Below are 20,053 nucleotides of genomic sequence, written 5' to 3'. Positions count from 1 at the left end.
GCCTGGTTTAATTACCAGTAGGTAATCTATCAAGAAAGAAGCCCTGCCCAAAAATGGACAGAAGGAGTGAAATTCCAGTGCTGTTGAAGTTGGTGGGAGTTTTACCGCTGCTTGGAAGAAGGGCCTCATACCACTCAAACTTTCTGTTCCCAACATAGCCTGACCCAGTTACAGAGCACAAACTGAGATGTCAATCCTTTGTGGCCACTTATAGGCAGCGTAAGCTAAAGTGCCTCCAGGATGCTCCTGGTTATCTTGCAGAGCCTTCAAGAGCAGAGTTGTAACTGAGGAAAGGAAAAGAACCAAAACCTGCTTTTGAGCACAGAGAGATGCACAGGAGTTCACATCAATACAGCGTGTTGTCAATCTCACCTTGATGACCTTTCTCTTCAGGTGGAATTAGGAAGCAGGAGGAAAAGGCATAAACAGAATAAGACATTAGAAAGGAATTTTCTCCCTTATATTGTGTGAATCAAAGAGAGTAAAACTACCACCAAAGGTTAAACAATCTGCCTTATTTCCCAAAACATGTATTGTCAAATAAGACCTTTGCCACTGAAACTGGGACATCTTATCTCCAGGTATCTGTCTTGGGGTCTAAGAAAGTTGGAGGAGGAAAATGAGAGTGTTTATCTGCATCTTTTGGTTGACATCAGGATTATCTGAGTTCTCAGAATGTCTCCAGGTGACCCAAGGTAGAATGATAAAATGACAGAAAAGCACAACAGAAAAGCTCATGCTGAGAGATATGAGGCCTCACTAAGCATAATCTCTGAACAAAAAAATAAAACCCGTGGTTTCCTTTTTGGCTTCTCTGAGCTTCATTTGAAATCCATTGCCTATTGCATCTCGCAGTAAAGGGAGACAAAATAGATACCTAAAATTACCCAGTGGGACCTGTTTGTTATCTCTAGAATGTTCCTAAATGTATGTGCACACTTAAAAGGGGTGGAAATGCACATTGCAAGCGCTAAAAGTGGGTACAGAGAGTGCTGTTTTTCCATCTTAGCAATCACACAACAAACTAAAAAGCAGAGTGGTTAAAAACAAAATATCCTTTGCTATCAGAAAACTGCAGGGGTCTTTCTGTGGAAAAAGAGATTTTCTAGAACACTGCAATGTCTGGCCATAGGATTTTGAATTTAATGGTTGCTTTTGAGAAGTTGTCTTACTAAGTCTCTTAGACCTGAAGCATAGTTTGAGCAAAGTGGTGTGGGCGTGAGGTTTCAGCATACTTTTAATTTCTCCCAACTCTCTCTCTCTTCTCTACCTTTTTTTTTTTGTAATTCCTGTTTTCTAATACAAAAAGAAAAAAAAAAAGGAAATGTATAAATAAATATATTTCAGACCCTGTGTAAATACAAATCACCATATAGAAAACCTGTACTTCCCTTAGGTGGTGCAAAAATGTGTTTTCCTCCTTCCTGGTGAAATAATGCCTTGTCTGTGTTGTAATGCCTTGTCTGTGTTGTATGCATCAGCCCCATGGGCAAGTAAGGGGCCAGGTAAGAAATCTTACTGCCAGGACAGTGCCTGACACACAGTGAAGATGACTCCTTTGTTTTATGTTGATATAAAGGAAACTATGAATTTGGCCCTCAAGTTTTACACTTCAGAGTATTTTGTAGAAGCAATGTTTGCTGCTTAGCAATGTCCTGTGTCTTATTCTGTCATGCTTATTGTCTTTATTTGTAATTGCAGCTTGCAGTAATTAAATTGACTGGAGTTTGTTATCCTGGAATGAATTTGTATGACCATGATTTTTAACAAGGCATACCCATTCATCTTTTTTAATAGGAAAAAAATCATTTTGAAATGAAATCTCGACGTTTTCACTAATGAGGAGTACTTTTCCTATTTGGTACTGCTTTTCTTTTTATGATTTTTTTATTATTGTGCTAGTTTGCTGGTATTGGGAATCATTTCTGCACAGAAGCAGTGAAAATGCTGGAATTATTTCATCCACATCTTGGGGTATTATGTCAAGCAGTTAATGCAAGTTGGGATGTGCTATGTTACTGATGTAAATGAGAAGCTGGGAATTGATGGGAGAATTCAGAAAAGTGTCAGCAGCAGCAGCCTGAGTGTGACACTGGGGAACCAGGAAGGTCTAAATGTATATTACAGCTTTGCTGACACTTCTGTTGGCCCAGTGGTGCCAGGCAGGAATGCTAAATAAGCCAAAGTACAGCTTTCGCTTGCTTGCATGTCAGTCTTGAGCAATTCCCCTGCCACAGATGGGGACAGTGGTGTAAGTGGTAAGGATGTGAGTAAGCGACAGTTGGTGGCTGTCCATTTTCCATTTGCAAGCTGTAGGTTTGAAGTTAAGGAGGGAAATCACAACAGAACCATTTTTCCCCTGTAATGTTTTTAGTTCGATTTCCACCTGGCATTTATTTCAAGGCTTGCCACAGTGTTTTCTCTAGGTGAAGAGGCAGAGAGGTGAGTGTGGATGCTCTTAAGCACTTTGAGCTTGACTGACAGTGGGCTTTTACAGTAGTAACTGCAACTCAGCCACTGCTTCCACACAGCAGACTTTGAAAGATGTGTGTTCATGTGGACCCTACTTATAACCATGGCCAGCAGAAGTCCGTGGCTGTAGGAAAGGAACATAACGCATTTTGAACTTGAGTATTTGCTAAAACTAGCTGTCAACATGTTTGACAGCACTACGTATTGCCACTTCTCCAACTTTAAGCACTGGAAGACTGGAGAGCAATATAAAATGTTCTGGTTGTTTTGGTTTTGCTATATATGAACCTGTCTCATGAACACCGTGGCATAGTACTCAGATGTGCATCTTGTCCATCCTCTGAATAGAAAGTCCCTGTATGCTAGTTAAAGGGAGCATGACCACAGCCTTGTCTGTACCAATTAAACACTATTGTTTTACAAGGCATTTTGCTTTGTGCAAACTCCCTTCAGGTGTTGAGAGTACCTCTCTTTCCATAAAATGTCCCTTGGGTGAAGAACACCAGCCAGTTAATGAAAGGCATGGCTTCTGATAGAGCTGGCCAAACACTGCAGCATCTTTCTGGGCTGCCCTGAGCTAGGCTGTTCCCATCCACTGGGTGCTCTGCCATAACTGCCCCATGTGCCGTCCCACTCTGTGGTAAGGGATGAGCATGGACCTGTCCCCCTTTGTGTTGCCCAATGTTTGCCTTTGGGATGTGCATGGAGTTACAGTGTAACTGCTGCATACAGCACCTGAGACTACCATAGGCCATGATGATTTACTTGTGCAACCTTAGGAGTGAGTTGGTTCAGCTCAAGCCAGTTAGGTACATGTTTAACCTGAGCTAAAACAAGTAGTCATTACTAAAATATGTATCTGCCCTGGAGTCTGCCTCCGTTAGTGGAGTTGGCCTATTAAAATCAGTGCAGGTTCATTGGTAGGTTAATCCCGATCTGATAAAATAGAGTTAAATTGGTAAAAATCATTTTTAACTTGAATTAGGACATCCCTGCAGACTCTATAATTGCATTGGGTAGGAGGGAGAAGGTTTTAACTAATTGCATTAGTTCCTAAAAATGTCTTTTGTGGACCCATTTTGGCCAGCAGACTAAAACTAGCATAAAAGATTGTATAGAAATTTTGACCATTTAAAAACTCTGAGCATGGACTGTTCCCATGGTACAAGAATCGTTTAAGGCAGGGTGCTTTAATACTTTAATTCATGGCTTGTCTACAGGGGGAACATAAGAAAGTTAATCTAAGCTACCTTTTCAAGAAGATTAATTAAACCTCATTAGAACTCTGTATGGACACGCATTCTGAGAATTAAAAGTCTAGGAAGAGGGGCAAGTTAAATTAATGACACTTTAATTCTACTTTAGAGGCCTACATACAACTTACCTAACTGCTTCCAGTTCTTAATTTAGTGAATATTATTTTGTCCTCCTGAGTGTCCCCAGGTAGGCAAAATGACCTGGGAATCGCAGCTCCAGCAGCCTGTTGCAGTGTGGCAGGACACACAGCAGGGCCCATTAGGCAGTCACAGCAGATGAGCATCTCTTGGTGATGCCTGGACCACTGGGTCCTACTGGAGGCTGCAGAGACCAGGGAAATCACACAGAGCCAGGCTGCAGCCAGTGGGACTGCAGGCACTGTGAAGCAGGCAGCCAAATGGTGTGGGGACAGGTAGGTGTGACCAGTGCTCCTGTGGGATGGGAGCAGTTTGCCTGCACTGATGTGATTGGCAACGTTGTGGAGAAGTCCCACATAGTTAGAGAGGAGCGAAACAAATTGTTTCCTGCATGAAATGTTTGGAAGCAACTCTGACAGCTGTTTGATTTCCTTCAGGAGTGGTTTCTCCTGGGGTTTTGTTGTTTGCCCGTTTCTCAAACTATGCTATAGAATTTTATTATTATGGGAAGCTGTGTTTCCATTTAAGCCACCAGGGTGATTAAATCAAATTACATAGAATTTCCTAGCCTCTGACATCTCCTTAGTAGGTGTATTGGGAAGGCAAAGAGTTGTGAAAGATACGGAAGGTCCCACTCTGAAATGCCACCCAAGCTCTGTCCCCAAGCCTTTCCTTGCCCTTTCTGTGGCTGCTAGAGTGGGCAGCCCATGGGGACAGTGTGTAGCAGGCTGGTGGCATGAAGGCTTGTGTGGAGACTAATTGCTTTGTGGTGCATTTCTTCCAAAATAAAAGGCTGTGCTTGCAATCCTCAGAAGACAGGAGTGGTTGAGTGAGGCTCTTGGAGTCGTCCCTTCTCCTTTGGTAAGTGGAGAGGGTGAAATGTCTTCTCTCAGTAATTTCACCGCCTTACCCTTAGCTCTGTTGTGGCTGTGGAAGTAATAACTGTAAGGCACAGCGATGTGCATACTATGAAATTAATTAACTTGCCACTACACAGGAATTACAGGCAATTAAAAGATTTTTAATTAAAAGTTTATCAGGTGACTGTGCAGGCTTCAGATTATGTTCTTTGATTAAAATCATTATCTCTCACCAGTCTGCTTTGGTTTCCAGTAAGTTACCAGCTCCTTGCAGCTAACCCCATGGTGCGAGGTGGAACCCATGGGATTGTCCTCTACTGCCTGGGGACCGGCACCTGGGCATTGCATAGCATCCCCTGTACCCGACAGCCATGCTGTGAGCGAGCAGGCTGGCCAGCATGGTGTGGTTTTGCTGAGAACTAACCATTGATCAGAAACAGGATGGGAGCTGTGGGGAGGGGATACTGCCTTGCCTGCCTCTCCCTCCAGCACTGCTTCGTGTGTGCTGCCAGAGCCCAAAGCGCCCGGATCTGGTGCTCTTAAAAATGCATCATCTGTTTGGAAGTTATTAGGCAAGGGTTTCCTCTTTAGTGCTCCTTAGTTCAAATGCAGTTTTGGAAAAAGCAAGTATACTGCAGTTACGTAGATGCTGGCAAGAGAAGAGCCGTAGCTTACCATGGGTAAGATCTGTCAGAAAGGTATTTTGCAAAGTACAGCTTTTGCACTTGGAGTGGCTCTCACATAAAGCAAATACAATTTCTGTTGGAGCAGCTCAGAGCTGTCAGCTGCTTCTGTTACTGGCCTCTGTGTATCTCCAAGCCTCCCTTCTTGCCAGCACGGATAGATAAGAGCCTTCTTGTGCTGGGCACTGTGTAAACACAATCAAAATATGGTCTCTGCCATAAAGATTGTGCAGCCTGATAAGAGACAGTAGATATAAATGGATGGGCAAATGGGCAACACAACAAAACAAGAAGATAAACATACTAGAACTAATTTTATGACAAATAATAGAAAGATAATAAAAAGATAAATCCCTCATTCCTCCTGTATCACTCATGAGCCTTTCTTGTGATTTCATTGTTCAGCTGAAGAGTACAAAACCTTTGAAGAGGCAGTGGGGTATTTCCACAGTTTCTCAAAATGTCTGAATCATCTGAAGACAGGTGTTTACGCAGTGTGATGCTAATGCAGCTCCACTAAAGTCCCTGTGTACCAGAGGAGGGATTGGGCAGTAGTTTGGTCTGAGTAGTTACAGAATATGGTTATGTATTTTGCATTAGCTTTAACATTTAAAAGCAAAGCAAGTAGAAGTTTTCCTTCAGGAGGTATCTGTGTGCTGTTAAGCAAAATAACAGAAAGAATCAGTGAGCTTTGAAAACAAGTAACTTTAATTTCAGTAGCAGGGTCGTATCTTCAAGCTGTTTGTCAGAGCATCTGTTGATTTCAACAGTGCGGTTCTGTACTCCACACTGATCTACCACAGCTCTTACAAGACCTGTTGCATGGCTGGCTCTTGCTGCAGCATGGAGTTGTCAGTGTGACATGTGACCAAGGTGAAGAAGGGATGGCCATCCTTTTAGAACCACTTCTGGTGGTCACATCCTTAACCCTTGTACTGTTTGTGCTCAAGGAGTATGCATCTCACTGCTCTGGCTCTAAATTCAGGTGTTGTGTGCTTGTGTTTCTTTGTTTCCTTTTTAGCCTCCACATACTGGATTGCTGAGAGAGGGTGTGTGCCCTAGATCCAGGCAGTTACTTTCCAGGTATTTTGCACTGGCAGAAAACTTCTTAAGCCAAGACTGGTAGGTGATCTGGAAGATGCTTCTTCCCGGCTCACATGGATGAGTTGTTGGGGGTGGAAATTGTGTCAGTGAAATCGTTAAAAATAAAAATCCAGAGCACACAGCTGCTGTGTCTGCTCAGTCTATTCAAGTGTTTCAGAAAAGAAAAAAAGTTGAAGCAGCAAGGAGGATGCTGAGGGATGAATGTTCATTAATGATTTAAAAGGGGTGCATGGCTGTGAAAGGCAGTAACGGAAACCCTCACAAGTAGCTAACAGCAGTCAAGTTAATGTTTGCAGATCTTCAAAAGCATTTCTTGGGTGTCTCTTCAAAAAAGCCTAGATGCACTGAGGGAGGGCTCTGCCATCCTTTTTTCTGTTTTGAGTCCTCACCTGAAAATAAATGCACAATGGAATTTCTTTTAATAAATGTTCAGTGAGAAAAAACTCAGAGCCAAGACTGCAGAAGAGACTTAAATGCTCAGTTAAAAGTCATAATTTCCCCAGCAAGGTTAGATAAGCTGAATGTGTATAGATCAGCCAGAACTTCAGGAGGGAGCCTGAAAGAAATGAGAGGCTTTACAACCTTAGACACAGCATCTGGAAATGCAGACAAACTAACTCCAGCTCAAGTTTATTCCTTAAACAGATCTTCAGAGACACTCACCTATGCATAGATTTGTTTGGTTGTTTCAAAGTCACATTAGCTTATTTGACTGGAGTGATTGCAGTTCTAATTTGTGCTGAGGGGAGTCTCTTAGCTGTGAATCAGAAAGCCTCTGGCCCTAAAACTATGAAAGTAGAAATATATACCATTATTGGTGGTGGGTCTTTGTTAGCAAACTGGCTGCTCAGCTTCTGCAAGATCCTAACTACTGTATTTAAAGTCTCAAAGTAAACTCCTTACGTCTAGTCATTTTGTATCATTTACTTATCTTCAGTCTTCATCTTCTGCTCTGTCTTTTGCAACCTCATATAAAGTGTTTAATAGCAGTTTCAGGAAAAATAGTACATTGGATTTCTGTAGGTCAGAGGAAGAGTAGCTTCTTCTTTGTGCTTGATCCTTTCTAGAGGTAAGAAGAATCCTATTGCTATCCATGCAGCCTAGCCATTTCAAAAACTCACCAGCCTAACACAGACCATGTCAGGCTGTTTTGTCTCCTGTATCTTTTGACTGTGTCTCGGTGCCACCAATGAAAGAAAGAGAGAGACAGCACTGTTTCTCACGCTGACATTGACAAAACTTGGCATTTGCTGGAGATTAAAGTGAATATGACAAGATTTTTATTTCTGAGGCAGTCACAGGGATCTGAAGTTCTGAATTCTGTCAATACTGCATTGGCAGACCTCACTGCCTCTCCCTCCCATGAGCACTGTTGCTATGAGAAAAGCAAGAAGCAGAAATGAGACTAGACATGGTTTAACTCTTCAAATATTTAAGATTTTACCAGTGTGGCAGTGGTATAGGATAAAACAAAATGAGGAAAAAATGATGTGAGGCAATGCTGCTAGGGACTCATAACAAAACAACCATGACTTGTGTGGCTGCATCTCTCCAACACATGCAAAAAAGCTACTGGTTTCTAGAATTGGACTTGTAATGCATAGGGCATGACCTTTAGTGGTTATAAAATGGTATAAAATCATTAACTTAATTGGGGTTATTCTGATTCAGAGCAACTGAGTATTTGATGCCTAAGTCCTGCTTTTCATGTTTCCACCAGTAAATTTATCTAGTTGCGAACACACGCTAGCATAGTTTTAGAGTTTCACTGAAAGTGGGCCCATCATGAACTATTGGCCCCCTCCCAAGGGCTGAGGGCTTTCTCAGGGAGGGGAAGCAGTTTTCTTTCAGCTTGTCCTGATCTGCAAAGGTGGGCCCTCCACTTTCCCCAGCCTAGGTGTGTTTTCTCTCTCTGTCTTTGGGCTGCTACAGAGAAACCCCCATGGGTAAAGGGCATGCATAGTTCAAGTGGATCATGTTCAGCTTCATCAAAACAGACTTGCGCAAAGCTAAAGGTAGTCCATGCTTGAAGCAGTTTTCATTCTGTTTTGAGTCTGCGTCCTAAGGGCTAAAATGTCTGAGTTGGCTGACTGGGATGAAAGTGGCATGAATCACTGGGGAAAACCAGGAGGAAATAACTGAAATTTTCTGTTCAGGCTGGCAGCACGGATGAGTGGGCTACAAGCAGGACCCGGTAGTTTAAACTTCCAGTCCTCAACCATGGTGTTTCTTTTTATCCAGATGTATTTTCAAAAGACATCTGTTGATCACATAGTCCCTCTAAGTGAGCTTCAGAGTTGAACTCAATGTCTATATGGGACTTGAAGGTCTCAAATAGGAAGTCTTCCAGAAATGCTGAGCCTCATTTAAGCTGGTGGAAGAACATCAGGATTACATCAACATAAATGGAAAAAGTTATCACTCTTTCCATTTCGTATCTATTCTCACTCTGTTTCCACCCTTTGTTGGTTTGAGTCACCGTGCCTGCTGATGTCATTTAGCACAGCTTCACTAACTGTGACTAATGGTCAGAACTGGGCTGCATAAATGTTGCCAACAGTCGAATCTTCCTTCATAGGACAGTAGAAGAATTCAGCATTGCACTCGCAATAGGAAAGCTACACAAGGAACGCACATAGCAAAAGTACTGAAGAAACCCACCCTTGCCCTTGTTCAGAGGATTCACTAGATCAGCTAGTTCTTTATTTCTGGGAACTAGTAATCCTATCAGTTATTCACCATCTTCATCTCAGTGGTTAAATAATTTCTAGCACAGATTCTTTACACTTAAGGGCTACTGCAAATTGCCATGCAGTAGGTTTTTATGTCACCACTTGCCAGAAATGCTAACATTTTTTATGAGAAAGCCCATATTATGCATAGCCTATTTCCTTTTTTGTTCTTCCACACACTTTGCCTGCTCTCAGTGTTAGCAACAAAATACTGAGTTTAGTGAACTTTTGGTCTAACACTGAGTGGCTGATTCAATGTACTGTGTTGCCCTTGGTGTCAAGATTGGGAGGGCTGAGAAAAATCAATTTTCACAGCTGATACCCCCATGAGTTTACTCACAAATTTGCCTTTAGTCCATATGTACGTGGAGGCCAGATGCTGCTCCACAGATGCAATTCCACTTGTATAACACTGAGGGATCCACTCTACAGGGCTGATTCCCAGGGAACAAGGTGGACAGCAGGGGGGCACAGTGTATCCACGTGCATAGGGCATCCTCATTCTGATTATGGAGCCCAGACAGTTGCTGAAGAGGATATGAGAACAAGATCTCTGAGTTTTTCAGCAGTGTTTTGCAAGTCAGCTGAAGATGGAGAAGATGTGAGGAGGAGACTCAGACATGGTGGTGCTGAGTAGTGTAGTAAGAGCAGCAACTCTTGCAGACTGTACATAGGAGGACAGCCTTTGCCCTTTGGACAACAGTCAGTGCTCCTGAAGCCACTATGGTATCCTCCAAAGCATGAGACTGGGTGGGCTTGGTCAATGATAATACTACAGTGTTTTAGAGAAAACAAGAACTGTACAGACAGGGACCACTCCTGAAGCCTCTTTTTAAACAAGTAAATCTTAGCATAACTTCACTGCCAATGGTTTGACTGTGATCACTGCAAGATCAGTAAAAATTAGATGATGCTGTGAAACATCTGAGGTAAAAAAGGAACAGTTTCAATTATGTGTGTCTGTCTATTCAAAGGAGGATGGAAGGATGTAGACCTCAAACCTAGAGTGTGACCCATAATGTAACTGGGAGCACAGAGCTACACCGCCAGTGGTGCCCATGGCCAGAACTGATGGCCCACCAGTCACCATGTCATCCTGCAGTGATTTCATGCCTGCCCTGAGTTGGGGTTGCTGCTACATCGCTCAAATTTGAAAAGGCTAGATATGAAGCCATGAAGAGCGTTACAAACCCCAAAGTGGGTTAAGAGGCAGTCATGGCTCGTGAGGGCAGTGTTTTCCTCACCTCTTGCAAGCAAGGCTGCTGCTATCTCTCTGACTAAAATAACAAGCAGATCTTGCTGCCCTGGTCACCAGGGTTTATGCTGCAGTCTGTACACCTTTATCAATTCTCCACCAGCAGGGCTGGCTAAGTAATGTGTATTTTCACTATAAATATTATTATGTCTGCCTTGTGGTATTTCTTGTGACTTTTAATTTCAGTTTTCCCTGGGAGTAGTTGGGCAACTATTATTATCCAGTATTTGTCAGATTATTGCCACTGCATGTGTGTCAGTCATACTGATTTAGGCCATTGCCAGTTAAAGAGAAAAATGCATTTCTCAATGTATTTTTCTTTCTTCCAAGGAATCTGCTGCTTTTAGGCAGAGAATAGCAACATTTCTTAGCTGTTTTCCTGTGTGGTTAAGCCAGGGCAGTTTTTGAGGCCAGGACCTCATTTTGTATTTGGGCTTGACCCTGTGAACACTTCCTGCAGCATGTTTCCTTTCATGTAGCACTAGGTCAGGACTGCTTTTTGTTAGTAGGCCAGGGTAGAAGCCAATGGTTAAGGGTGCCCCAGCAGACCCAGGCTGAGTACGCCTCAGCAGCCTAAGGCTCAGGGTGTACTTCTGGCCTTGAGCTGAGCCATGTACAGCTGCATCCTGCATGGGCAGAGGACTTCACTCTTCCAGGCCATCAAGTCAACAAGAGTACTGATTGCTGTGATGCCTTTCCAGAAGTCTGGCTTCTATTCCTTTCTTTTCAGAGTCCAGAAACTGATAAATCAAGATCTAGCTGTTGTCCATTCCTGCTTGGCATCCCATGTGGTAGAACTGCACCCGTATCAACTATGGACACTGTTGTGCCACCCTCATGTGCTGTGTCACTGCTGTCCCATCAGGGCACCTGGCTGGGCTTCAGGAGGCCTCCTTGCTTTGCTCTGCCCAATCTGATGCAGGGGAAGACAGATACATATAAATAATTTTTTCATTGAAAAGCTGCCCAGCAGTTTGTCACAGCTGAAGCAGGAGGTAGCCTTGCATACCAGTACTTACTCATGTAAACATGCTGATCAGCTGAAACATTAAAGCTGAAGCTCAGTGCTGGAGTCATTTAATCAATGACCAGCATATACTTCAGCACGTCTGTACTCGCAGGCTGGGCTGTAGTAGTCAGCCCATTATGTCACCATTATGCCTGGTCGTTGGGGTGCATTTAACACTGGAAATATCTTTTCATGTATAATTTATTAGGTAAATGGTCCTATAATACCTATAAGCACACTCGCAAACACATTTGGTAAAAGGCCTAAAAAGAATTCACAAATCTTCATGTATATATAGATATCTATGTAGAAATATGTAGAGGTATCTATAGTATAGGTATCTATACATCTATATATAGATACCTATATAGGTATATTGACATATATTTATATGAAGCATTTGTAGTTATACTTTGCTCTATGCTAAAACTTCCACCAAAAGTTCCTTCCACTGAATGAGAAGGTGTGACACGAATGATTTCACATGTGGCACAGTGGATACTGGCAAGAAGAGTTCGAATGAATTCTTGGATTCATTCTCTCACTCTAATGGGGAGAAGAATTTAAATGAACTCTTAGGGCTGGCAGCTAAAGCAAAACAGAAGCTTTCTCTGATGTACTAAAACAGATCTGCTTGAGGAGGTGTCCACCTCCTGAGAAGCTCCTTGTCCATGGTACAGCAGGGACCAGCTGGCTGAAGGGCCACTGAGGAATAAGACTAATGCCTGGCTGTGTTGACAGTGGGTGATTTTTAATTGTAAAAGTGATATTTTGTGGCTTCTTTACTCGGCAGGTGGTAACTAAAAGAAGATGAAGTGAAAAGGGTGCTGGAGACATGCACTGCTCATAAAGATGAGTGGAGTTGGGTGCAGGACTGAAGAAGCTGCTGCGAGTGGTTAGGGAGGTGGGATTTTAAGAGAAGGGGGCATTTCTTGTGCAGGACTGAAGAAGTTGCTGCGAGTGGTTAGGGAGGTGGTATTTTAAGAGAAGGGGGCATTTCTTGTGCCAGGGAGCAAGGAGGGGGGAAAAACCACCACCAACAACAAACTTCTCAGGCAATGGGAGGTAGAAAGGAAATCAGACTGTTAAGATGCCACTGAGCAAGGACAGTTTTATCACTTGTGTCACAGTTCTTCAAGCGGTCAGGGTTATTTCATGCACAGCATGGTATGAGAGGACTAGTGGGTTTCATTCACCACAGTTAGTGTTTAGCTACCCTCTTTCACAAGCACTAAAACTACTTAAGTGGCAGAAAAGTAAATAAAGCCTTACCACAAATTCAAGATACGAGCAATGCTAAATATCACTTGTCTTTGCCACCAGTATTATATTTCACGTTTGGGAAACTGGTTCCTGAGGTAATTGGAGTGGCCATCTGGAGCAGGTGGCCTCATGTCCTGATCTTTGTCAGTGGGTTATGAACTTGATGGGGTGATGAATATGTAGTAGGGCAGTAGGCATGTTGCTCTTCTGAGGTCTGGAAAGAAGTTGGCTAAATACCAGCAAGATGGGAGGGGGAATCCTGGAGCAAATCTTAGTATGAGAAAAGTAGCCTTCCTCCTGTTTTTTGAAACCCTTTCTCTGATGCAGGTCTCAGTAACTTTGAAATAATATGTGCACCTTCACTCAGCCTTCTGAATTAATCCTGTGTTATTTCTATCTAGTTTTAATTGTCAGGATAGTTGTCGGTTCATTCTGATATTTCGGTGTTTGCAAGCTTTCAGATTCACTGCATGTGCCCTTGTATTCATATTTGTATTTGTGAATCTCCGAAAGTCTTACAGGACATAGGATGTTTCCAAAAATTGTTACTCATTATTTAAAGCCTGCTGAATCAGAATTTAGATTCTATATGTTTTCTGTTGGATTTGTTTTCTATTCATAAACTTCTGTTGGGGAATGCCAGCTGGGATTCAGGCAGTACAGCAGCCAAGGGGTGAAGCAAGCCTTTCATGAGCACATTGCAGCCCGATTCTCATTGTAGACACTGGTGAATCACACTGAGCAACAAATGTATCCAGAACATCAGGATCTTTTCATTTACTGAAGGAAGTGTTGCAATTTTACTCATTTGATCTTTGTGTTGCTCTCTAGAGCCTTTCATCCCAAAATGTTGTTTCTTGGTCTTTTTACCATAATTCAGGGCTATATTACAAAATCTGGAATTCAGCTAAATTCAAGCAAAATTCCCATGGAGTATGGCATTTAGGATTTTAATTTTGCAACGAGATATGCTGAACCTACATCATATGTAAATACACTTCAGGTAACAAGAAGAATCCTGGTTATGAGTATATAGGGCTCTGCTCAGACAGCACAGGATCATATATGCTGCAGCTTTAAGTGGAAAGGAGCCTACAGCTCTTCAGGGTTTGTTTGTCACCTCCACAGCCATATAAATCCATTTGTGGGTAGGAGTGCAGAGTTAAGAGCTAAGGGCAAAAGGTTTTTGCCTTTGGGTAAATCTTACCATTCTTAGTTTTAATGTGATCTTTGCCTGGATTTTTTAATTTTTGCCTCCCTTGCACTGGAGCAAGGAGAGAGATGCAAACATCTTTGCTCTAAATTCTTATTTGTTTAAAATATCCTGGAAGAAATAATCCTGAGTCAGTTTCACCTTTTCCTTAATCTTGTTTTATAGCTTAGATGGCAGTGACACCATGTGGTACCAGCCACTGGTGCAGTGCTTGGCGGAAGCTGCTCATCTGTTCAGGAAGCGAGTACAGAATTGCAAATAACAAAAAGTCTAGGGATGGTTTTAATCGATCTTTGCAGACTTCATCTTCTGTCCTCCTGGAGTGCCTTTGCACTAAGCAGGTTATACCGGGACCTGAAGGAATGGCCTGGAGCTGGGACAGGGAGGAGTCAGGCTGGGTGTTAGGAAAAGGTTCTGCACCCAGATCATGTTTGGGCACTGGAACAGGCTCCCCAGAGCAGTGATCACTGCACTGAGCCTGACAGAGTTCAAGAAGCATTTGGACAGTGCTCTGAGACATAGGGTCTGGGTTTTGTGTGGTCCTGCATGGAGCCAGGAGTTGGACTCCATGGTCCTTGTGGGTCCCTTCCAACTCAGGATATTCTATGATTCTATACCTTTCTGAAAGCCTGGATTTTAAATTCCTGGAAATAGATACTGTCTCCTTCTGTGCATCTGTATAGTGCTGTGTAGTGAGTCTCTGGTTCGACTCCTATCTCTTGGCTTTACAGTAAGACAAATCAGGTATAGAAACAAAGCAGTATCACATCTCAGTGTACCTTGGCTATGTAATGTAATGAAAATGCTTGCTGCCTGCCTGCTTCCTCTTGTGAGCAAGGAAAGCTTGCAGTAGGAGACAGCTCTGATCTTGTGGTTTTTGTTTGTTTGTTTGTTTGCTTTTCTCTTTCAGGGGGTTCATGAGTCAAAAGGTGTGACTGAAGATTATTTGAAACTGGAATCCCTGATCCAGAAAGTGGTTTCACCTTATTTAGGAACATATGGCCTGTATTCCAGCGATGGACCCTTCACACACTCCTCCTGTATTTTGGGTAAGAATAACAGTGGCTCAATTTGACAGCACAGAGGGCTAAACCTTGGTCCAAACCGTGGTCCAAACCAAAACCTTGGTCCACACTGGGCCAGGGCCCACGTGAGAGGAAACTGCCAGTACTAGCGCAGCATGGCTGTGCTCTTTTCCTAAGGTCGTGCAATTTACAAAGTCACAGTGACATGCCAGTGGCAGAAGTTGAAAGCAGATCATCATAACAGCACTTAACTGCTTTAAATCTATGAATCTGGAGTGGGTTTAGCTTTTCCATTCTACCTTTTAAGGAGGGAATTTTAACACAGGATGCTTTATGGACAACAAGAGGAGGGGGGAAGAAGCCATTTTAAGAGTGCTGATTAGTGTCGGTTATTTAGTGCTCAAAGATCACTAGGTTGTTTAAAGCAGGAAAGAGTAGGAATTTGTCTTAGAAAAGACTAAACGATAAGCCATTGAATATGTGAAATGTCTCTGCAAAGTGGAAGGTAATAAGTTGTTCTCCATTCCACTGGAGATAAGAAGAGTGGAGCACACATAGCAAGGGAAATCGATGACCTGGAAGGAAAATCTCTAGTGTTGCATTGGTTAGGTGCTGGAATAAATGCCTATGGAGGCTGTTGATTCTTCACTATGATAGGTGCTATTTACATGCCACGTACACGCCATCCATAAGGAACAAGGTGGCTAGACGTGGTGCTGCCTGATGGCAGAGGTTGACTGTATGGATGACTTTCTCAAGTCCCTTCCAGATTGTCTAGGATTCCTTGTGTTCAGAAGCATTTGGTGACTTCTGTGAAGGCAAGATTAGGCCAAGATGAAAGTCCTTTGAAAATTCCCCTGAATAATTCAATCTGTTGAAAATGCAAGGGGGATGCTACTGTAAGTCAACAAGGAAATAAGGTACTACCCAAATATTTTAATGTAAATACTGTGATGGTCTGCTTGAATAGAGAAAACAGACGAAAAAATAAGTTTGTGTGTTTTCTATGCAGCCAATTTCATCTATTTGTCTGTCAGAAATAGTCAATAAGGTAGCTAATTTTCCCCTGAAGCTGAATAGAAAAATGGTTATATTGCAATAGGTGTTTAAGAAACAAATCAGTTTTATGTGAATGAATAGAGGCCAGTTATTTATGGAAAATGGTTGAGGATTACTACTTTGTATTCTGTGCTTGCCATTAAAAGCTACAAGCATTTAAGAGGAGCTCCAAATTGTTCTCTGAATAAAAGCTTGTATGTCAGGATGGAAAAAAATGTACTCAAGGACAATAAAACTTAATTGAAATGGGTTATTAGAAAATAAATGTTATGTTGCATGAGTGCAGAAGGAAGGTTTAGTTGGACTGGGCACTTTGCCTTGCTGTGGTCTGTGGTGTAGATCTGTAGGAATACCCCTTAACAGTTCTTACTCTATTCAGTGAACCTGGATCTAAGGGAGCTGAGAGAAGAGGTCTCTCTGCTGCTTTTGAACTAATGTGTATAATCCTGTCCAGATATTTTGACAGTATGATTTAAAGTTCTGCTATATTTTCTGTGGGACTGATGAGGCCCTTGATCCCTTTTCTTCCCCATCTGGCCTGCACAGCCTTCCCCTTCAGCCAAACCTTGGTGTGACCAAAAATCCAGAGTTCCTTTAGCAGGGCTGCCCCTTATCTGTTTGCCAGGTCCAATTCCTAATAGAAAAAGTCCTGAAATGATCTTGTCTCAGTTGATTTTATTGCTGAAGCAAAAACATCTGCAAAATGCAATCTTAAGTACAGAAACTTTTTTTATTAGTAGCAGTAGTAGTACAGCATATGATTAGAATTTGTGTCCAGGTAAGCACCTAAGAACAATTTGAGAGGAGAAGGGCATTTGTAAAATGCAATCAAATGGTTTATAGGAGAACATGGGCTTTCATCCTAACTCAGAGTTTGTTGTTTTTGTTTTTTTTGTTGTTTTGTTTGTTTGTTTGTTTTTGCAGTGGCTATGGTTGACTTCCAGGTTATAATTCAATTCCTTTTCCTGGCCCTGGTCTTTCCATGGGGATGGGAAAGTGAGAGTGGCAGGGAGTGAGTTTCAGAAGTGAGAACCAGTAGTCACACCACTGATAGTTTTAGCATAAGTGAGGCAGAGTAACGAAATCTGCAAAGTATTTGCATGATGATCATTCTGATCTAGCTGCAGGAGAGCTCTCCAGACTTAAACCCATGTTGGAGGTTCTCCGTGCTGATTTGCTGCCACCTACTGCTCATTCTTCGGAAAGAACCCACTTGGTTAACAACAGCAATAAAATTACTGCTGGACCGAGCGCGGGTTTGTTTGCCAGCAAGGTTGCTGTGGGCACTGCCTTCCAGTTACCGTTTCCAAATTCTCTTGGTGCTCTCTCCTTGTGTGGTCTCTGAACAACGCTTTGAATCAAGGTTTTTCTGTAATGATTTAGTACAACTGTATGTCGTAATCCATGCACCCCAAATTTGGAGCCCCGATTTTCCCAGGATAGGTGGCAGGTTCTCTGCTTTCTTAGGCAGATTGGTGGCACTGTCTCTGCAGTGCACTTTTGGTTTCATGTGAAGAAATGAGATTTTGAAAGCACAAGTGGAAATAAAGTTAAATAGAAATCAGTGCCACCAGTCCTAAGGCCAAAGTCAGCTTTCTACCAGAAATTAGTTATGATCTTTATAGACAGAACATAATTTGACTTTCTGTCATTGTTTTAAGAAAGTATTTGCAAATGTACATCAAGTCTTCTACAATATTTACTGTTTTTACTCCAGCATTTGAAATTGTATGAATTTTCCAGGGAAGTTGTGGAGTCTCCTTCTCTGGAGATATTCAAGACCTGTCTGGACACCTACCTGGGACAGCCTGCTCTAGGGAACCTGCTTTGGCAGGGGGATTGGACCCGAAGATCTCTTGAGGTCCTTTCCAACCCCTACAATTCTGTGATTCTGTGAATATAAGGGAATTTCAGCTTTTTTTTTTTTTTTTTTTTTAATGGCTTTGGGGTATTCAATATGATAAGGAAGTCTAGGAAATCTGAAACATATGGATTTATAAGACCATCAAAATGTATTCTTTTAAAAATGTCCTTTCATAGAATAAAATTTTATGAATATTCAGGCCTTGACTTTTCTTTTGAACACTTGTAAATATACATAGGATACTTTTATTAATGAATATATATAATACATATATATATATAATATTTATTTATATATTTTATTGATATTACTCTGTATCTTTCTCTGTTTACAGAGAAGAGGTTCTTCAGGCGCTCCAAGTCGGGTGACATCCTCGCCAAGAACCCCGTGGTGCGATCAAGAAGTTACAATAATCCATTGTTGACACCAGTAGCTGAGTATGAAACTGAGGGCATGGCTGCCAATGGAACAGGCATCCGAAGGCACTCTGTTTCAGAAATGACCTCCTGCCTAGAGCTCCAGGGGTACTCCAGCCTCACCACCATAATGGACAATGGATCCAAGAACTCCATGACAGCCACGAAAAACTCGCGGTCAGGAGATCAGGAAAGGTCAAGTGCTGGGTCAGTGGAATGCTCTGGCAAGCTCGGCACAGCTGAGCAACAGAAAGGACTCTTCCACTTGATGGATGACCCACACAGGTCTTTTGAGTTGGACAGGGACCCATCCTTGATTCCAGTTCCTTCTTCTAGCCCTGAGAACATAGTGGATCAGATTTTAGAGTCGATTGACTCTGATTCTGAAGGCATTTTTATTGATTTTGGCCGAGGCTGTTCCAATTCAGCCTACAATGTGGACGTGAACAGACAGAGCATCATGTGAAGGACATCGGGATACAGACCTTGGGTTTTAATACTATATATGAAAACTTCTAACATGTTGAGCCAGACTGTGCACAAACTATGTATGTCTAGGGCAGAACCTCTGTTGTAGGTTATCACAGCTGTATTGAAGTATATAAACACAACAGTTTACAACAAGCGGGAATCTGCTGCAGGGGAGAAGAAACCCCAACCACTTCTCCATGTCCCCACCACTGCAGTCTGATTTCTTACTTTCTTTCTAAACTTAGGGATTCACAAACTGACAAGTGTCTGCTAAAATGCTGTTAGTGCAACTGGCAGTGTTTATTCAGTAATACAGCCTAGTAAATTACTGTTTTCACTATTAACTTTCTCAAGAGATTGCTGTAGAAGGGCAGGTTGTCCTCTGAACTGTAAAACATCAGCCAGAGCACAAAACGATATCCTTAAAAAAAAAAAAAAAAAAAAAAAAAAGTCTGTGGCCCTTCATGCCACAGAATATGGTAATAAAGAAGTCTCTTTTAACCTTTTCTTGTACATCTTGTATGCACTCCTTTGCCCAACAGTGAGTTAGAGTTCTTGAAGAAAGGCAAATAAACAGAAATGTGCTACCTGATGTCATGCAATGCCTGTTGTTCTGTTTCACAGCCCATGCCTTGTGTCTGTAAGAGTTGTCATGAAACTGGTTTTTAAGACTGTGTTAGTTTGCTCTAAATATGGCACTTTCAAGAAATCTGCATACTGCTGACTTATGGAGCATCCATTGTATGGAGAGATTCCAGCAGAATTCAACTTGTTTCCTAAATAAATAAAAATATGGCCTCTCAGTGGAAATCATCATATATTTATATTCTTAAAGGAACACCACAATGCCTATACTGTAAATTATGTATTGATATGCAGGGATTGCGAGCCTTGCAGCTCTGCTAATCTGAGCGCTCTCCATTGTTTGTCACTAGCAGTAATAGGGTATGAGAGATATGTCAGTGGTTTTACAGCAGATAGGTACATATGATACCAATGTTAATCAGAAATCCTGATGCCTGACATTTTGATCAGATGGCTTCACAGTCTATGCAGTGCTGCTTGAGGTCTCTCTGTTCCAGGCATCTCTTCTGGTGCTGAGAGGCAGTAGACCCCTACAGAGCTGCTCAGCAAAGATGGACATCCATTTGGTGTGGCAGAGCCTGGTGCTTAGCTCATATATTCAAGGACTCTCCAGCTTTGCTCTGCACTTGCACTGCTGACCCCAAAATT

At 42.2% G+C, this 20,053-nt stretch overlaps 1 protein-coding gene across 5 annotated transcripts in view; it reads left to right on the top strand.

Annotated features, from left to right (window-relative positions):
* PRR5 (proline rich 5) overlaps positions 1–19,630 on the top strand; it is an 86,378-nt gene extending 66,748 nt beyond the window's left edge. For all 5 annotated transcript variants that reach the window (XM_035310173.1, XM_035310182.1, XM_035310189.1 and 2 more), the window contains 2 exons: positions 14,896–15,034; positions 18,268–19,630. In XM_035310173.1, coding sequence (XP_035166064.1) covers positions 14,896–15,034; positions 18,268–18,815 — 687 coding nt within the window. In that variant the 3' untranslated portion in view covers positions 18,816–19,630. The remainder of the gene's footprint in view (positions 1–14,895; positions 15,035–18,267) is intronic.
* The last annotated feature ends 423 nt before the right edge of the window (positions 19,631–20,053 follow it).

Source organism: Oxyura jamaicensis, chromosome 1 (genome assembly GCF_011077185.1).
Source record: "Oxyura jamaicensis isolate SHBP4307 breed ruddy duck chromosome 1, BPBGC_Ojam_1.0, whole genome shotgun sequence".
NCBI classification, from domain to species: Eukaryota; Metazoa; Chordata; class Aves; order Anseriformes; family Anatidae; genus Oxyura; species Oxyura jamaicensis.
This window is presented reverse-complemented; position numbering and strand designations above follow the sequence as displayed.